Raw genomic sequence first — 20,472 nt, forward strand, 5'->3', positions numbered from 1 at the left:
GTGTGTTTTTTTTTTTTTTTTTTTTTTTTAAGAAATTACCTCGTAGATTCGTTTCTGCTTTCAATAAAGAAGTTTTACTATACCTTTCAAAGACAGAGTAGCTCTTGCACTTCACCTTTAGTAAGTTGCAGACAGGAAGTCCCGTCTCAATAAAGACCACATTGTTGGGTTACGGCATGGCACGTTGGCGTTTATAACCGCATCCTTGCGGTGTTACAATTGCATCGCCGTGGATTTAGCTTTCTAATTTGCTGCTGCAGAAATGATACGCCATTTGCTGCTGTCAGTTGAAACTGCAGTGGCGATTTGCATTTCTGTAAGTATTGGTCTCCCTGGGAGGAGGCGGCGTTTGCACATCTCCAGAAATACATTTCTAGCTACTATCTCGAACGGCTTTAAATGCGTGTCCTGCTAAAGTAAAGTCTCAAAACCAAATGATTTACTGTCTAACAATAAAGTTGAAATGATGTGGTAATAGCTGTACTCCCAAAGCGTATCCCAAAACATACGAAGCATTGTTCGAGTAAATGCACTTTAGAAATCTGTTTTGACATATCGAATGGGCCATTTCATGGCTATGTAACTACAATCGTCCAAAAGGACTCCGTAGGCTAAAAGGAAGAACGAGAAAAATCCCACGAACCGGTTACTTTTCCTAAACAACCGTTCCCGAGTCTGTTTCGTATTAAAAATGACCTCTCTCTTTCCGTGTTCAGGCGGATGTTTCCCGCAATGAGAGTGAAGATCTCAGGTTTAGACCCACATCAGCAGTATTATATTGCTATGGATATTGTGCCAGTGGATAACAAAAGATACAGGTATGGTGACTTTAAGGCAAAAAACATATGATGCAAGCCGTGGGGAGCTCGGCTATCGGAAGAAAACGTTAACACTGTATGAATTAGCAGAAGGTCGTGTTTAACTCTCCTTCAGATTCCTATTTTCATCCCAGTGCGTTTAAAAAAATAAATAAAATTGTGCCAAGTATGCAAAACCAACTAAAATTTCTGTTGAAGCTCTTTATGCATTTGCCTTCTGTTGTGTATGTGCTGTGGGCAGACGCCCAGGTTTGGGCTTGCAGAGTGCAGTTCTAGTGCGAGCAGGAAATGTCACCGTATTTTATTCCTCATCGTGTCGGTGGGAATTATTTCCTATTAACAAATAAATATGAAAATGCCCGTTTTTCTAGTGCTAAACGGCATTAACATTAATTAATAACATTAATAGCATTGATGTCTGATTTAATGGCATATAAGCTTTCTCGGTCACGCTTCAAATTGATTGTATCGTTTAATTTAAAAGCTGTTTATCACTCAGATACTTGGTTGCTTAGATTCACAAAGGGTAATGTTTCTAATTACTGCTTTTTAAAGAATTGATGGCATTATTGTCTGAAGAATAACGTGAGGAACAGAAGTAGTTGTTCCCTGAACATTTAAGGGTAGGAATTATGTGCTGAAACTCTCACTATGGCGAGGGCAGTCGTGTTTCGAGGGAGCTAGTTGGGCTCTGCTGAAACCGCTGGTCCTGTAGAAACGTTGGCAGGATTGGGCCCGCAGCAGTTGCTGCTGTGAGTTGTCGACGTTTTGTAGGTCTGGCTTTGCAGATGCGATCCCGTGCTCCGTAGTGGCCAGGAGGAGCCTGGCCAAGTAGTTCCGTGGAGGCAGGATCAGGTCCTTACCAATTGCTGGTTTGATTATTTCAACCCTATACTTAGTATAATGGAGGGAAAACCGCTGCAGATTTAATTGTAGAACTAGGAATATTCAGACCGAGACCAAAAGGTTGGTTCTGCAGGAATGCTGCCTCGTTTCCTACACAAACACTGCCCTGTGTTTTCTGCGTGTCCTTACCTCATTAACTGCAATTTTGTCCTTTTCTCGTGCGGTATGTTAAGACGTTTCTTAGGATCATTTTAGATTTTGTGTTTTTCAACGAGGTGCAGATACCAGTGCTGAGGATGTTCAGTACATACGGTTGGGGGAGGCTTTTCTGACCGTACCATAGAGAAGAAATGCTTTTTTCTTTGGACCAGTGCAGTGCAGCTCAAATGAAAGCCCTTCTCTTGCTTTGTGTTGCACGTGTGCATTTACTTAGCAATCTAAGCATATCATTCCTAGAAGGTCTGAGCAATTCCTTAATTCATAGAAAAAGCAAGGTAATTACTCCAAATGGAATAAAAATGTTAATTTTAAAAACTGAAAACAGGTATATTGAATATGGGTTGGTTACACCTCCTTTCATTTAAAATAAATACAGTCACACTGAGCTGCACTGTCTGCCCAGTGTGATACATGGTGCCCAGATAACTGAAGTCACTTAACAGAAGTTGTATGAAGGGCAGTATTTTCTTAGTTGGCAAACTTAAATTTCTGTAATCATGTGTTAGTACCACACCTTTAACCTTCCCGCTAAATATTAATGTTTTACGTGTTTTACTTGATTCCACTATTCATTCTTTGCTGTGCAGTCTATGATTTTTTTTATTGCTGACTGTTATTTTAACTTGGGCTGTTCATGTGGCTTTACAAACTGTCTTGCAGATCTTCAGATTTGAAAGATGCCACAGCAGTCACATATGAAGCCTAGTCTTTAGCTGTCATAGCAGATAGCAAAACTAAATGGAAATGAAGAAAATTACCTCTAGGTCTAGATTTCTAGCAAAATTGGACCCTGTTGTAAATATTTGGAAGCTGAAGCTGTTGCTCAAAATATTTCATGTGTATTTATGACTTTATTTACTTTTGTAGCGAAAACATGTATTTAGTATAAACCAACAAATATAAAATAAATGAAAAACCTTACAACCGTTGACTTGTGTGATCCGGGGTTGAGAATTTCTCTCCAGGAGAGAATGTCACCACCGTTCTAGGTCTTAGTTTTACAGCTTGATATGAATTGTACGCAGCGATGCATGTATTGGATCGTTTTGTCTTCATTTCCAATTATGTTGGAAACTGAATTGTACAAACAAATGATTTGATAAAGTCTTTCTTGTTTTTATTAAAAAACACAGCTGAATTACAGGAATTTTACTGTACTTGAAGAAAATACCTTGACATTTTTAATTAGTGCTTTTTAAATTGCCCTGTGAAGTGTCTGCCTTCAGAATAAGTTTTCTACCAAAGCAGGCACTATTTATATTAGAAAATGACTTTGTCAGCATTGGCCTATCAAATGAAATATGGGCTGCGTTTTTTTCATTTTTAAGCCTTTCTGCAATATTATTCAAGAAAATTAATACGGTCTTGCAGAAATAGCAAGAGCATACTTTGACATAGTTTCATTATTTTTCCCAATCATAACGTTCTTTCCCTTCAATAGCTTTATTTATAGACTCTTATATTAGACTCAACACGTTAAATCTTCCAAATATGGAATTACTGCTCGATTTGATAAATGAAGGACTAGATTCTTCCCTGTTTGCTGATGCCTATTCAGAGCAGAGCTGTAGCAATCGATGAACTGACACCAGCTTAAAGCTCAGTGTGGAGCCTAGCATTAAGACTGTTACTGATTTTAAGAAGACTAAGGTCAGATCAGAGCGTGGTTTTTAACCTTACTTTTGCAGATACCAGAACTATGTTTTGAAACTAAAAAAATACCTTTTGTTTATTGTCCTTTCATGTTTTGTTAATTGGTGGGTTCTTGCTGTACGTATGGGCCCTAATTTATTAATACTGAATGGGTCTGATAAATTATTTCGGGTTTTGTGGTTATAGGTATTTGTTTTCTTTTTATAGGTATGTTTATCATAGCTCCAAGTGGATGGTGGCTGGTAATGCTGACTCCCCGGTACCGCCTCGTGTTTATATTCACCCGGATTCACCTGCCTCCGGGGAGACATGGATGAGACAAGTGATCAGCTTTGACAAACTGAAGCTTACCAATAATGAGCTGGACGATCAAGGGCATGTGAGTACTTGCTCTTCTGCAGTATTACATGTAGGCACATTGCTCAGCCTCGAAAGACTGACGTACAGCTTCAGGGTGCCAGAAATAGGCTTGACTTTTCAAAGCTGTTTTGGAACTTTACCGTCCAGATCTAAAATCTGCTTACTTTCTGCTCCGATAATTAACTGCTGATTAGAGCCTGCTGTTTTACTCCCCCCTCAAAAACAGAGCTCCTTCTGCAGAGTAAGACTTTACAAGGCTAAATTGCCTAATACGAAGGGGCAGAATTGCTGTCATGTTTTCCCACCGAGTGTGTTACTCACAACTTCTGCTCTGATCAAAAAGGATGCTTAAATTCACAAGTGGCTAGAAGAAACATTAATAGTGTGTAATAACTTCATGTGAATAAAAATACACTTAACTATTTTCTTAACCTAAACATTTGTGTGAAATCCCATGAGGTGTTAATAATTGCAGTCAAAAACGAACAACATGGGAGCTGGGTTTGCTCCGATAATGATTTATTACATACCTTATGAAGCAAGACCCTTTCACAGCTGAGGCTCATTACTTCTGAAAAAACTGGCGAAGACGTATGCAGTATGAGTGTTCTGTTTGCAAGTTCTAAATTGTTTAGTTATGACATTATCTAATGTGACAAAATGTGTTATGTTAATATTTCCTTTTCTCTTCAAAACTGTTGAAACATGACAGATGTAAGCCAGTATCTTTCCAGCAATCCCTAAAATAGTTTTACTTGACACCTTAGGAAATAATTAAAAAATGAGAATTGTTTTTAGTCAGGGTGAAGTCTTTAATTTTGCAAAATCCTGTAATAAATGGCAAATGTTGGCTTGCTTTCAGAAGGAGCATCGAGTTCCAAGTGGTAGAGTTTTAAGATGTTAGAGGCAAGTTTTAAGACAGGATGTGGATTCCATTGTCCTTAGTATAGCCCAGTTTATTAAGCAGGATACTTTCTCCTTAACAGAAGGGAGCGAGAGAAAATGTACCTGGCACAGAGTACAAAGATACTACATGCATCTTTCAGCATAGTTGTAACTCTGTGACATTAAGCCAGGTATTTTGTCAATACGTAAGCCAAGTTTAAGTATGATCTTTTTTCTCCCCATTAGTGTTTGCAAAGGAGATTAACTTGAGACTCTGGTCACATCGTGCAGGAGCTACAACTTTTACCTTACAGAGGCAGGAATACAGGAGACTGGCTGGACTGAGCTAGCAAATGTGGTAACAAGGATAAAAAGTCTCCCTTTCGTATAATACTGTTCATAATTTCATTGCGCTCTTACTTAAAAGGAAGGTGGGGGTATTTACATCTCTTGAGTTAGCAGTGCTTTTGTTAAGGATTGTAAGAAAGATGTTTTACTTCGCTTCTTTCCAGAATTACAGTTACGGGGTCTCATTTGGCAGTGTTTGTTTGAGTAAAGATTAGTACAGGTAGTTCCCGTAGTTTCCCCAGCATTCGTGTATTTGCGACTCTTCTCGAGTGGGAGTTGCTTTCTCCGAGTCCTGAGTCTATTTTAAGGGCTTTAAAAAGCGAAGCGGATGCAAACGGTACAATGTCGCTTTTCCAACGGGGAGCAGGGCGGCTGGTTTTTGTATTCCGTCATTTCAGAGGGGCGATGTGTGGGTACTGTGGTCCACCCGTGCACTTGCAGTCACAAACTGCCCTGTGATAAAATCTCGGCTATGTAGAGAATTGTATTGCTGTATTTTTCCATCCCGGATCTTAGCTTTGTTTTTATTTTGAACTGAAACCTGTGTAGTGTACACAGCACGCCATTATTCATAATGTGGGGGGATATAAATTTTCTGGTCTTTAGTTAAGTGTTTCGATTTGGAAACTAGTAAAGCAAAGCCCTAGTACAGTGATTTGAGACACATTGAACTGATTCAGAGCTACGGCAGCGCCCCTCCTCCCCAAAATGGAAACTTAAGTATTAAAATAAAAGGACAAAAGAAGGATGACTGTAAAATAATTTCATATTTCTCAAATCTGGGAAATTGCAAACTTGTCATTCATAATTACCAGAAAAGGCAAAAGCAGAAAGCAGAAAAGTGTCTCTTCCAATGGGTACATTTTTTCTTTTAAAGCTATGGTAGTGTGGAATGCTGTATTGAAAAAGCTATGTAGCCTCTGAATGCCTCCAGCAATAATGGAAAACGAATAATCATATTTTGTGATGAATATAAAAACCAATTGTTTTGCATAAGCAGGAAGGAACCATTTTTCTCAAAAGGGTACCAGGGGAAGGATGGGGGATTAGAAGAGCGAGGGGTCAAGGCTGTACTGTCCCTCGAACAGTGTTTTTACATCAAGTGTTCTGACTCTCCTGCCGCTGTATAGGAGATGGGGTATATTTTAGATTATTAGAAAGTTTTTTATTTTTCCCCTCCTGCTTAGGCAGAACGGCTCAGGGAAACCTCGGTGGGGTCTCTACACTCTGCCATCATTCCTCCAGTAGTTCAAGCAGTGTCGGGTTTTAGCTGTTGTTCTTTGGGCGTGCTTTCCATGCTGTCTGGTTCTGGGGCTTTAATCCTTGTCGAAATTGTTCCTTTATTCTTCCTGTGCTCCTCAGAGGTGTCAGCTTTTGCAGCGTTCTTGTGTAAAATCCCAGGGCTGGGTTTTGATCTTGCAGGCGCTGAGGTAGGGAGCTCGCATGAGATCAGCCCAGAGCCCTTTTACCTATTCCAGAGTATTAACTCTCAGAACCAGTGAGAGAAGTGACCCACGTCCATGGGAATGGGGACGGTATTTGCAAACAGATGCTAAGGTAGTGTTCCTGTGCAGTATTTATATTGTAGCAGTAGTTCATGGCAGCCAACTCCCCTTGCATTGTGTTGGCCTGGGATTAGCTTCTTGCGAAAGGAGATCAGCCATCTCTAAGACGACTTGCTTCGCTGCTCGAACGCTTTCTGGCTCCTTGCTGCCTGCTGCTATTTTCATCAGTATTTTGAGTGGGAGTTCGTGGCGACGTAATTTTATAGTGCTGTTCTGCGGAGAGATTTTGAAGTACGTCTGCGTGTAGGACACTCTGATACATGGGTTCCACTTGAAGGCTGAGGAAATCAAGCAAAATTTGTAAGGATATGTTTTTGTTGTGTGTTTTCGATCTCAAAAGGGAGTCCCAGGGTGAATTCCCTACTTTGGAAAGACTGTGTGCTTATAGAGGCATTAAGGCCCAATGGCATCATTAAGACACATACTGTGGCATTTGCGTCTTTCATCTGAGTTGTGATGGTAAGGAAGAGTAAACCTGCATTTTGCAGTTGACACTGAGAAGTGCATGGTCTGGGTGCCCTTTGTTAATGCCTTTCATCCTTCTCGCATCTGTGGAGTAAGTGCTGCATTGTAAAAGCAGTCTCTTCCTCCGGCTGGTTAGAGCTGGCTGATTTTTCTATTTTGTTGCAGTTTTTAATCTGAATTTCAGTAGGGGGGAAAAGTCAATATTTTTAATGCTATTTTCCATGCTTTTCAACTGAGTATTTTTTGATGCAGAGGAACATCTTTTAGTGAAAATGAGGCTGTTGGCGTGTTAATTGTTCCTTGGTGGTTGGTTTTTTTTTTTCCCCATTTGAAAGTGGGGTGAGGCTGGAAGCAGAGGCAGGCTGTTGCTCTGCCCAGACTTGGCTCCAAGTAGCGAGCTCTGCTTACAGTCAACGGGTAGTTATATGTTCTTGTCACAATGAAAAGCTGGGAAACATCAGCATTTGCACTTGCAGTTTTTGTCTTTGTGAAGAGGGAGTCCATGCTCCTTGGCCCCACACGCTTCCCTGACTGCAAGAAGCCTGAATAACATGGGCTTTGCAGGGAGGACAAAGGAGGATTTTTGGTGAAAACAACATCAAGGTGAGGACCATGCCAGTGGTGGGGAGGTGGCTGTGTAATCTGTGCACCGCCGAGCTGCCGGAGGATCGGCATCTCCCCCGCGAAAGAGAATCGGGCTCTCGCTTGTGTTGGCTGTGATGTTTGTGCCACGATGGTACCCAAGCTCAGGGTCAATGCTGAGGCCTCATCACGGCAGCATCTCTCAAAAGTCGTATTGCAGAGGTAATCCCAGCTTTTGTGTGTCTGCAGGTGCCTTGGCCACCTTTGTTCTGCCAGGCTTCTGCTTTGCCCTGCTGCCTACCTGTGGGCTCCCTGCTGTGGCGTCTTCAGTCCGATAATGATGTCTTGACATCTGCAGTGGTCAAAGTGTAATTTTACCTTTGGCGGGAGAGGTTTATTCCCCCCCGAAGTGTTTTGGTCTTGCCCTGTGAGAGATTTGTAGAGAGAGGCAGGCTCTTCAACTGTGAGTTGAAAGCAATGCCAGTTTGTGCTTGGCGTTCGGTGGGGTTTGTTCTGGTTGGGGTTTTTTATTGTTGGCTTTTAAGGGTACGAAGGGAAAGTTGCTGGTTCTGCAGATAAACTGTTAGATCTCGTTTGTGCTGTTACATGTGCAAGCGATGCGGAATGAAAAGCAGGAATCTCCTTTTCCTTAGCTTTTTCATCACAGTAACTTTTGGTGATGCTTAGAATAATAGAGCTGAAAGATTTTCAGAGTGGGCATTGCATTTCCCTTTCTTTTTATGTCCTATCTACATAGTGTTGCTCTGTAACTCACCAGGGCTCTGCAGTTATATATTATTTATTTAGAATTCAGAGTCCTGATCATTTAACAAAGATCCCATTGTACAAGGCACTGAACAAAATCAAGAAAAAAAAAATTCTTGCTATGGATTTGCTAATCGTCTAACCGTGTGTCAGCGCAGGAAATTTCAGTATAGCGCAGAGCCAAGCCAGGTTGCTCTTAAGAGATGACAAGGATCAGTTTAGCTGTAATAGCCACCCAGATAAGGAGTGGGAGGTGTTCATCTCCGTACTGCCATGACTTCGCTTGTCCTGAAACATGAGCAGAGCTGTTCGTAACTGCCTGGGTTATCATTGCGTACGGTCAAGTCCGCCGTGTAGGCAAGTGGTAGTTTGCACTGCAGAGCTGATGGGGTGAAGTAATCGGGGTGGGAGCAGAATGTGGCACTCTCAGTGGCACCCAGGCAAATGGCAAGGCACAGAACAGCGATGGGTTTGAACAGTGGAACAGAGCTTTGCTTGATGGTTTTTTTCAGTTGCACCAGTACCTCCCCTGGTATCGCTGGGTGTTCACAGGAAAACAGGGTTAGGAATGTGCTGTCCTCTCAGCATTTTCATTTTGTAGGTCTTTGCCAGTGGAGAACTGAAAGGAGTGTTGTAAAAGAGAATACACATTTGCATGATAAAAATCTTGCTCTGTGCAAGATTCCAGAGACTGGGAAAAGGCTTCATATGAGAACATCCATAGGGCACTCCCTGAGCAAATTAATTGGAGCCTGTGATGTCATTGTCAAAACCTTACTTACAGGCTAATAAAACCCCTGATTATCCAGAAACTTGGCTTATCCAAAACGGGGTCATGTCATCTGGCCAGGACCAAGTGTACTAAACTAGCCAAACTCTAGTTTATCCAAATGAATGTAATGTCCTCTGTGTCATTTGGATGAATGAACTTCCACGGTGTCTGGCATAAGGGCTCTGTCGAGTGCCTGAGCACATGCACATTCTGAGGCTACTCCAGGAGCAGGAAATTAAAAAGCTTCCCCTGAATGTTGATTAGTGGTTCCAATAGCCATAGGACTGTTTATTTATTGAGTTACTAATTTCTTAGGCCTTCCAACAATAATAGTTCAGCTTCCAATTATTTTTTTTCTTGAAATTTTCTATTTTAGTAGTAGTTAGCTGAAGTGGAGTAAAATAGAGGAAAAATTCAGTATTTTAAATCTCCTCTAAAATTTGGGAGCAATATCAAGAGGTATTTTTGTGTTTAACTTTATGAACTGTGAGTTCATATACTTCTCATTTATGTTTTATTCTTAATTGAGTTTTTGTATGCTGGGAGGGGTTTGTGTATTGATATTCATTGTCTGTATTGTAAATCTAGGGTTATTAACACTTTAGAGTTTTGGATTTTGGTATTATTTTACTCTAAGTTTCTGCTTCTTCAGAGTGTGAGAGTCTCAGCTTGTGTTTAAAACAAGATACGTTTCCAACCTTTGGGATATCAGGAAGAAAATTGCTCCAAGCATACCCTGAAGGTTCCAAAAGCAAAAGGCAAATGCTGCAGCTGTTAATCCTGTCAGATCAAATCCAGGCTCCAGTGGAAAAAAGTGACAAAACTTTCCTAATTCCAGTGGGACCAGGACTTCACTCCTGATTTTTTTTCTGTTTTTTTTTTTTTTTTTTAATTGAGCCAGTCTCTGAATTTGGAGCTCCCGAGTTGTAATTTTTAAGTGCTTAGGGTTGGCAATAACATAAATGCACAGGGATTAGACTACTGTAATAAGAACCTTCAGAGGTTAAAGAAAACATTTGATTTCCAGTAAGTGGCATGGTAAACACATACCATAATCTGTTCCAAAAAGCTATTAGTCCTGAAACAGCAGGGTGTCCTTTCTAATAAATGTTATCTTTTTCCTTTCATGACTGCATAGATTATCCTTCACTCTATGCATAAATATCAGCCTCGTGTCCACGTCATCCGAAAAGACTGTGGAGATGATCTGTCCCCCGTCAAGCCTATCCCTTCAGGAGAAGGGGTGAAAGCCTTCTCCTTTCCGGAGACAGTTTTCACTACTGTCACAGCGTACCAAAATCAACAGGTAACTTGGACTTTCTGCTTAGCACTTTACAGGCTTTTCAGAGTAGACCAGGGAAGTAAGAGATAGGAGAAAAGCAGATACTTTTATTATACCACTTATTAAAAAGCATTATCTAAACCCTTTTTGTAATACAAGTAGCTTTCACTAGTAGTATTGCAGCAGCGCCTGGAGGCTATAGCTGAGACTTCAGGCCACGTGGGCTAGATGCTGTGTGTAAAAAGTAATTCTTATTATGGAGATCACACGGTCTAATTAGCATAGTTAATGGTGTCTTAATTATAAATACAGCATTGAAGCACAAGGCAAAGAGCGGTCTAATTTTTAAAGGTGTTTTTGTACCTTTAAGTGTAAATACATGTCTGGATAGAATTTTTAAAGCACTTTTGTTCCTGACTCCAGTGATTTCAAAACTCCCAGGACCTTAACAGAGAAGCTGAGGTCTGAAGAAAGTTGCAGTTGTTTTCATTAGCTGTATTCAGCGTATATTATTAACTGCAATTTATCTGGGTCCACACAGATTCAAAGTCAAAAGTAAACTGCAGGTTGCGTGACTCCGGTGTTTGGCTCTTATTACCACTTGTTTAAGTATTAACATATATAGTGACACCACAGTTAATATTGTGACATTTTATTAATTCCACATAAGTTACTGCAGCTGTATTTTGGGAAATTATATATGCCTTGCTATCTTTACAAAGAGAAGAGCAGGAGAGCCATGTAAATACAGAAATATAATTATTTATATTATTTATATTATATCAAATTTATTTAAATAAATTACAAGTGTTTGGGGGGGGAGTTGCTGCTTTGTTATGGAGGATAATAGCTTAGACATAATCTCTCTTTTCACATTTCCTTCTTGACCCGTACAGAAATAAAATTTAATTTAATTTTATTGCAGTTAGGCAGTATACTCTCTTAGGTGAAGAATGACATTTGCCAGAAGATTTTTCTCCAGAATTCCAACCTGCCGTTTGGTAGCATTAAATACCTATTAGCTTCTCTGGGGATTTGCAAAAATAATGATCAGAAGGCTGGCCCTTATTTTGCTGTGTTTCAGGACATCCATCTTAAACCATGCAAATGTGAAGATGTTTCTACTCCACTGTCGGCTTAATTCTGTCAGGAGAGTCATTTTGTGTGTTACTTAGCTGAGTTTGCAGGTAATAATTTCTCTGATCATATTCACAGATAACTCGTCTGAAGATTGATAGGAATCCATTCGCCAAAGGGTTTAGAGATTCGGGACGTAACAGGTAGGTGTTGGGGAAGGAGGTGGGCTTGTTACTGCTGACAGGATAGGTTTGTGAAGGCTGGTTGAGGGGAATACCAATATTTACAGACAAATTAGTCTGAGGACTCAGACTCCCTGAGGGAGCACTTAGGTTTCCCAGTAATGTTCTCTGTGGTGGGTTCCCGTTCCTACTCCTCTGACCATCTAGGTCAAGAACAGGTTGGCACTCAGCTTGACTCTTGTACTCAAGTTCCTTTCGGTGGAAGTGGTGGCATACCATGGAGGCTGCAAATGGAATAAATGCATACTCAGGTCTGTGATTTCAGGCTGCTCCTGAAATCTCCTCTTTCTCCTGGCTGGAGGCACAAATTGCAGATACTGGTGTCAAACTATAAGCCCAGGTTCTTTTGCATGTAAGTGGCATTTAGTATAGATGAATGGCTCGTTGTTTTCTCTTAAAGGGGGAAAAACTAAGTCGCCTCATGCAGTAACCTTATGTTTAGTACACTTGCCTAGGAGGTGGAAGACCCATGTTCAAGTGTCTCTTTAGCCTAAGGAGTTTGAAATCCACTTCCTACGTGAATGCCTTTCCTGCTAGGCTATAGATGACCTTGAAACGAGCCTGGTTTCCACCTCCTCTGTTGCGGTTGGACTGATTAATTGCTTGCTCTCTCTTGATCCATGAATCCTTCAAAATAGCAATGGGGAATCTGAGTAGTGCAAGGTGGAGACTTGGTCTAGTCCCTGCTGCCAGTACTGATGAGGTATTTTATCCAAAGACGGTTTAATGCAAAATACTTAAGCCTGTTATGAATTGTATGTTAAACCATTTCAGCTAAAAAAAGCAGCATTTAATTGTGGTGCATATTATACATCAGTTCCAGTGACCACATTGCGTTTGGTGTCTAAAGCTGCTATATTTATGACCTAGCCTTGCAGAGAAGGGAGCAGACTCTGTGCTGATAGGAATGCTCAGAGAGTATCTTTTGGTAGCTGCTTTATTGAGCTGCTCTTTTAGCAGAGGCTACAGCATCAAAGCCTGTTTTGTGCTTCCACCTAAGTTGCATAAGTGCTGAAACCAGACAGCAAACAAGTAGTTTTTAGAAGATGAACAGTTACAGAAGGGGTGGCGTAGTTGTAAAGATTTACGGGAACCCACTGTAAGTGTCTTTTCAGTTTGCACTCTGCATTTGTTGCTCTCTAAAATTTTTGTCTTCCAAGCAAGAAACAATTGGCCATGCTCTGTCCTGGGGCCTGGAAGTGACGCCCCAGGCACCGGCATAAATAGAGTTTTGTCCTCCTTTGTAGCCTTCTAGTTTGAAATTAAGTGAACAGTAACTTCCAGATAAATGCAGTGACTGAAGAAGCAAAACATGCTGTGTGTACTCGGGGAAGAAAAGAGTTGCTGTACATGCCCTATTTGACAGCTCTCCGTAGGCAGTGTCTCCGCTATGCATGCTTTTTGCAGAGCTATAAAATAAGTACTAAAGAGCCTCCTAAGAAGTGTGAAACCCTGACTCCTCTGAAATTTCGGAGTTTAAGTGGAGTTAGAATTTCTTCCATAATGTTCTATGAAACAAGAGAAGATGCCCTTGAAAATAGAGAGCAAAGAATCGTTCAGAAACCAGTTTTGAACTGGATTTGACGTGGTGGGACAGCCCTGGTATTACCCGAGGATGATGTAGGTGCAGTAAGAGTACTGCATCTGCAACCGTGCAAACCCAGTTGTAGGACTGGGGATATCCAGAGAGGTTTTTTTGTTTTGTTTGGCTGCTAGCAGTAAGTTTGGTTCGGGCATTAGAAAAAAAGCAGGGTGTTTTAATTGAAAGACATATGGTTTATGGAAATGATTAGGAAGCCAGTCCGGTAGGAAGGGCCAGCCTTTGTATAAATGTTTCGGAACTGGCTTTGGATGAGGTCTGAATGCTTTTACTGTAACAAACACACTCGTTACAGAATTGACTCTGCAAACTCTTGTCCATTGCAAATTGACATTGGTTTACTGAAGTCAGTATTGCTGTTTTCTTTGATAGGCTCTGTGGTACTGAATAAGTGTGTGTGGGAATGCAGCTCAGATTTTTAGTTGTTAAGGAAAATTTCGTTTTTTTAAATTAAATTACTCGTCTACTCAGTTGATTATTATTTTACTCTGTTGCTGAACATTAAGATTCGGTTGTCTTCATTGTTCTAGCTGGTATACTTATCACCGAGGCATTTTAATCTCCAAGACAAGTATAAAAAAAATACTGTGGTACCATTATATCCAACTTTCCAATGTTGCTTTAATTATTGCAGCTATCTTACTCAGCACTGCTGCATGCAATAATTCTGTTTAATTAAAAATATTCCCTTTCAGGTCATTCCTGTTCAGTCCCACAGGCTATTTTACAGAAATCAGTAGCTTCACCTTTTAAAAGCATTCCCTGTGCATTTGCAAAGTGCAACAGAATTTATGTGCTGAGAATAGTTTCATTCTTCAGTTAGGCCTTAAGTTTGACCCTATAAAAACTTTTACTCAGGAAAGGACCAGAATTTCTCCCTTTAAATACTTCAGGAAAAACATAACTGTTTTGTTAAATAAACTTGGCCATTTGATAGCGTAAATTAGGGTGGTGATAAAATGTGGAAATTGTTCGAAGGCATCTTGTATAAATTATCGCCTTGGCTACACTCCTCCAGGAGGTGGCTTTTATCTCCGCTTTAACTAGAAATGAAAATTCACCATTGCTGCGGAAAATGAAGGCTATCTTTTTAGTCCAGGTTCAGCTAATAAATATTTTATAACTGTTTCCTGAAATACATTTGGAAATGCAATGGGGAAGAAGCAGTATCAGAAGAACCATGTCGGTAGCTTCAAATTGGGCTATTTGCATAATTCGAGTTTACAGAGTGCTGCTGCTCAAAGGCGAGCACTTGTTTTTGGTGTGTGCCTGATGCTGACGCTTAACAGGCCTTTGGGGCCCAGCAGCCAAAAATAACAGCAAAATGATACCTCTGAGGTGCATTATTCATAGATTCTGTCAGAAAACATAGGAGCCTTTGCCTTCAGGAAATAGAGATTCTTCTAAATAGTCTGCCACGATTGTCTACCCAGTTATTTCTGTTTTGTCATGACACTGTTGAAAGAAAATGATTGCCTTTAGAAAATGAAAATCTTCATTTTGCTGAGCACATAATAACTGAGACACAACATTGCTTTATACTTTTTAGTAGCCGAAGAGCTGTACACCCAGGGCTTGCTCATGTTGTAAGCGTGATTTTCCAACTCGTTGGTAATGACTGGGAATCCTGTTTTAATAGAAGTTGTCAGTGGATCACCTTTGTTCTAGGCAGAAATAGGAGATCATACCTCTGGCAGTTAGAGCATTACTTTTAAGGAAATGTCATACTAGGAAAACATTTAACGTCATTTTAGCCAAGTTGTCCCCCTCCCGCCCCCGCAAAAAAAAACCCCAAAAAGCCAAGACTGACATCAAGAGCCAGACTGTGGAAATGGGAAACTCTCTGCATGCTGCCAGCCCAGTGACTACACATCACAGCGATCTCATGGAAATGAAACTCAAAATAATTCTAAAATGTTACTAATTTTTATATGTTTCTGAGGTAAACTATGCAGAGAAATGTGACAAAATACAGCTTGCTTTCATGACACCGTGATGTTTTTGTTCTAAATAGAATGGGACTGGAAGCTCTGGTAGAGTCTTATGCCTTCTGGAGACCTTCGCTGAGGACACTTACATTTGAAGATATACCTGGGATACCCAAACAAGGTAATGGTCTCCTTTGTGTTCTTTCAAAACAAAAATGCATGAAGATAAAGCTTTGTCCATCATTCTTTACAAAAATCTAGATGAGTGTGTCACTTGCAGAGAAAAAGCAACCAACCCACCCCAGTGCAGGCTATCACCTCTCATCAGAGCTATTCTAAGTTAGAAAACTAACGCTAACTTAAGCACTGTGGCAGTAAAAATGTTAGGTCGTAAAGACAAATTAGATCACATGTGGAAGATGACAGTTATTTAAGGATGGAATAACCTCTTCCTTAGTGTTATGCTCTGGCTAGATACACAAGGCAGAGTTCATTTGTAGATGACTTCCGTTGTACACATCCAGAGTCCAATATAGGAATTACTTGTGTGTTTAAGAGAAAAAAAAAAGGAATGGGAGAAGAAATGTCCTTTGAGTAATGAATCAGTAGCGGCAAGCTTAATTGGGTTTCCTCCTTGATTCTTAAAGACCTAAAAGTTGTTCAGTAAAAATCCCAACAAACTTTATCTGCGTCCTAGAGCTTGAAAAAATGGACTTCGTCTCCATTTTGGTTTTTCCTGCTCCCCGGTCTATAACCTCTTGGCTCCCACTTTCTCCGTCGTAGAGGTAGTGCTGTGGGGGAGGGAGGTGTATTTAAATGGCCTGTTTGGACAGAGAAGGGAGTCTCTGTACTCTTTTCTGAGTTCCTTTATTTCCAAAGTACCCCAATACATACAGAAAACCTCTCAGATGTTTCCCAACTAAATATTGATTCTTTGCATTCTCTGCTACCAAATTTACAAACATTCTTCCTGCCTTCTTGACAATGTATTCCAAAGCCATTAAGCGTCTTTAGAGCAAAACCCCAGAGGATACAGAAATACACAGGAATCACTTTTGTCAGCTTCTCCTTGGCCCACTCCTTTGAGAAATTTTGAGCATCCGTGCCTGATGTGTGCAATTAAAGAGGAGTTTTTGTGCCAAGCCAGGGTTGGCAGAGTTTTGCGTGGAAGATGGGGGTGGGGGGACCGTCCTCGTAAAAAAGGCCTGTATTGAGAAGCCGGCATCAGACCTGAAATACCTTGGCAGACTGTGTAAGACTGAAAGGCAACTCACTATGAAGTTAAAATGTCTAGGAGACAGGCCAGCTGTATTGCCCTGTTTGTATATGGCAGCACTGTTTGAGAGCAGGGGAACTGCTGCCATGAACTTCCCGCTTCCTTTTCTGCTGTTGCAGGTTATGGAGCTTGTTGAAGTTACTGTTGATGTTCACAGAATGGGAGCTGGGATCCTTGGAAAATCTTTAGTCAACTGTACTGTGGCCAGTAGAGTGGTTTAGAGACTTGCTGAAAGACCCCATTAGAAATTTTTCCTGGTTGTTAATGGTGGAAGTGCCCACCTTTGGATAGTGCAGGCGTTGACATAGGCTGGAAGAAAAATAAGTATGCCATAATCCTATGCCTAGGATTTCTTGAACGTGGCAGTGTCTTATGGTGCTTTGCGCCTGTTGTGGCCTGTCAACAGAGCAAGAAGCAGCAGGCAGAGTTCACTGATAATGTATTTTTCTTTTTACTAGCTCACCTATCATGAAAACCTGTTAACTTACTGACAGCATGTATCTCTGCAGCATCAAGCTGTTTGATAGTGTGATTCACAAACAGGAGAGTCTTCCGTGTTAAGTGCCTTCCGCCTAGGAGACTGTGAAAGGCCCAAATCAATTTTTCTATGCTCGTTTTTCAGGGAGATACAATCTCTAAGAAAAGAACGTGTTTCTTACAGCTGGGAAACTTTCAGTCCTGAGAAAATGCTTCATCTGTACCAAGCAGTGCGTTTTCAGGAGCATTCAGCACTGGTATTTGTCACGTAAAAAGTTCTCATACCAGTAAACGAACAGTTTGTGAACAGTTTGCTGCAAACCTAAACCTCCACCTACCAGTTCAAGAAATGAAGCAGCTGTGCACAGTACTCAGCCTACACTTTTCCTGAAGTTGTTCTGAAGTTTTGTTCTCAGGTTGTGAACTTTCCTGAAGCTGTTGAACTGTGGGAGCCTCTATCATTTGAGCTAAGGAGCCGGTTCCTTAGCTGGTGCTCTGACAGTGAGTCAGGCACAGAGTGCTTGAAACGCGCTCTGGGGTGTAGCCACAGCATAGACAATACAAAATTCATAACTTTGAAGAAGGCTTCCTGTGATGTGGTACTCGCCTGGCTACATCTTAGCTGCCGTGCAGCTTGCTTCCTGTGTCAAATAAAGAGTAGTTAACCTTTCGGGCAGGAGCTCGAAGTATTGAGTGATGGTTGCAAAAGATTAACTTGCCTTCTCTTTCTTGGACGGGTTGTTTCTTGAAAAATACGCATGTGCCACACGTGCACACCCCCCCCTGCACATGTATGTACATGTCATTTTTTGAATGAATTTGCGTCGTGTTTCATGTCAAGGGTTATTATAAAAGACAAAGGTCTTGATCTGTCACCTAGGAAGTGAACCTTTTCCAACGTGCTTCTTACACTGTAATATTCTCTTGCAGGAAATGCAGGTTCCTCTACTTTACTCCAGGGATCTGGCAGTGGAGTGCCATCTACTCACCCTCACCTTTTACCGGGTTCCCCTTGCTCATCTCCAGCCTTCCACCTCAGTCCCAACACTAGCCAGCTCTGTAGCCTTGCTCCAGCTGACTACACAGCTTGTGCCCGCTCAGGCTTGACCCTGAACAGATACAGCACTTCTTTGGCTGAAACCTACAACAGGCTCACAAACCAAACCAGTGAGACGTTTGCACCCCCGAGGACTCCCTCCTATGTCGGTGTGTCGAGTAGCACAACTGTGAATATGTCTATGAGTGGCAATGATGGGGATGCGTTCAGCTGCCCGCAGACTGGCTTATCTATGCAGATTTCAGGGATGTCTCCACAGCTCCAGTACATCATGCCATCCCCATCCAGCAATGCCTTTACCACTAATCAAACCCACCAAGGCTCCTACAACACGTTTAGACTGCACAGTCCCTGTGCGCTCTATGGATATAACTTTTCCACATCCCCTAAACTGGCTGCCAGTCCTGAGAAAATCGTTTCTTCCCAAGGAAGTTTCTTGGGGTCCTCGCCAAGCGGAACCATGACGGATCGGCAGATGTTGCCCCCCGTGGAAGGAGTGCACTTACTTAGCAGTGGGGGGCAGCAGAATTTCTTTGACTCTAGGACCCTAGGAAGCTTAACACTCTCATCTTCTCAAGTGTCTGCACATATGGTTTGATGAAGCCTTTAAGTAAAAGTACAGTATGTTTGGTGTCTACAATGTATTTCTTTTGGAATATGAAAGGACACTTGATGTAGCTTGTAAAGTGTGTGTATATATAATATGAGAGGAAGTTTCACTGAATTTTTGACTTGCTTGTGGCCAGATTATTCTCCGATTTTGAGTTACACAGAGTTTGTTGCGGCGCAGACTGCTTTAGTTTTCTGGTATAATACACTTAGTTGTATAACACGTTGGGACATATGCAACAAATTAAGTAAGACTTCCTCCCCTTTCCCCCTCCTCTGTTCTAACCCCTTTAAAGAATGAAATGACACTTGGAGTATTAAACAACACAAACAAGCCCACTTATATTTCCTATAGTACTAGTGAGTTTCTTTAAAACATTCATACAATGATAAGCTGATGCACCAAAGGCATTTTACAAGTTTCTTTTCTGTTATAAGGGATATGAAGGGTATTTGGACTTTTAAGTGTTAAGCATCAAGCATCCAGCCTGAAATAGAAGTTTAGCTAATGGATTATTTACAAAGTAAACGGAAAGATTAGTTTGCCTTCTCATGATATGCTGTTTTTAGCTTATCAACGGCACAGCATTCTTACTAGGATTTATTTTTTTCAGCATTAGTCTAGATTTATGTTTAGGTATTTGAAGACAAATAATGCATATTCAAATTGTGGTGACAGGAGTAATTTAAACCAACAGCAGAAGAAGTAGCATTCCTTGGTACAGAATGAACTTTGGGATGCTTCATTTTTGTCAAAGGAAGGGCTTGATGCATTTTTTTCCTCCATAAATATTGCCTATAAGACATTTACTGGACAGTAGGATATTCTAATGTATCTTTGTTTTTGTATTTTTACTTTTTTAAAGGAAAATGCAGGTTTGATTTAGGAAAAAAAAAAAAGGTGAGCAGGATGAGAAATTCCATTATCGGTTTTACCCTTTTGCGTGTGTGTTGTGTTTTGGGTTTGGGTTTGTTTTTTTTTTTTTTTAAGGGGAAAAAAATCTCCACCCCTGGGATGCTTCATTTTTGTCAAAGGAAGGGCTTGATGCATTTTTTTCCTCCATAAATATTGCCTATAAGACATTTACTGGACAGTAGGATATTCTAATGTATCTTTGTTTTTGTATTTTTACTTTTTTAAAGGAAAATGCAGGTTTGATTTAGGAAAAAAAAAAAAGGTGAGCAGGATGAGAAATTCCATTATCGGTTTTACCCTTTTGCGTGTGTGTTGTGTTTTGGGTTTGGGTTTGTTTTTTTTTTTTAATAAGGGCAAAAAGTTCTCCATCCTCAGTATCTCATAAATACATCGCCTGTAGCAATTAGGCGGATGACCCAGTTTGCCCACAAGTGTTGCTGGAAGCAGAACTTTGTCATAGCTGCCTGCTTGTAACACGGCCAAACTGGGACCAGGATTACAATAGGCAAAATTCCTTTAATAGTTTACTTTGAATACTCCAACATGACACCTACAGCCTGTGTCCCTCCCTCCAGGGAGCCATCTGTCTTCCTCTTACTCCTTTCTGTCATGAGGTTACTGCTGCTCTGTTTCTCAGTCAGTTTTTGCCCTGGAATTGGAGAGGTTCCCTTCCTTCCCAGTTCTGGTTTTAGCTGATGCTTGTAAGAACGCAGATCGCAACCTGCTGCTG

The 20,472-nt window shown here is 40.9% G+C and overlaps 1 protein-coding gene across 1 annotated transcript; it reads left to right on the forward strand.

Moving 5' to 3' along the window:
• The first annotated feature begins 697 nt into the window (after positions 1–697).
• Positions 698–19,792, forward strand: TBX18 (T-box 18). The gene is made up of 6 exons (XM_019472987.1): positions 698–818; positions 3,744–3,915; positions 10,417–10,584; positions 11,776–11,840; positions 15,494–15,588; positions 18,091–19,792. Exons 1-6 carry the CDS (start codon positions 721–723, stop codon positions 18,813–18,815), a joined length of 1,323 nt encoding a protein of 440 aa, XP_019328532.1. The 5' UTR covers positions 698–720; the 3' UTR covers positions 18,816–19,792.
• The last annotated feature ends 680 nt before the right edge of the window (positions 19,793–20,472 follow it).

The sequence above is a fragment of the Aptenodytes forsteri genome, unplaced genomic scaffold (genome assembly GCF_000699145.1).
Source record: "Aptenodytes forsteri isolate BGI_AS27 unplaced genomic scaffold, ASM69914v1 Scaffold245, whole genome shotgun sequence".
NCBI lineage: Eukaryota > Metazoa > Chordata > Aves > Sphenisciformes > Spheniscidae > Aptenodytes > Aptenodytes forsteri.

Excerpts from the sequence above, each read along its gene's own strand:
- TBX18 (XM_019472987.1), top strand. The coding sequence starts at position 721 with ATGTTTCCCGCAATGAGAGTGAAGATCTCAGGTTTAGACCCACATCAG. Across the intron at positions 819-3,743 it reads GTGGATAACAAAAGATACAG|GTATGTTTATCATAGCTCCA; the intron begins GTATGGTGACTT and ends TTCTTTTTATAG. Across the intron at positions 11,841-15,493 it reads AGAGATTCGGGACGTAACAG|AATGGGACTGGAAGCTCTGG; the intron begins GTAGGTGTTGGG and ends TGTTCTAAATAG.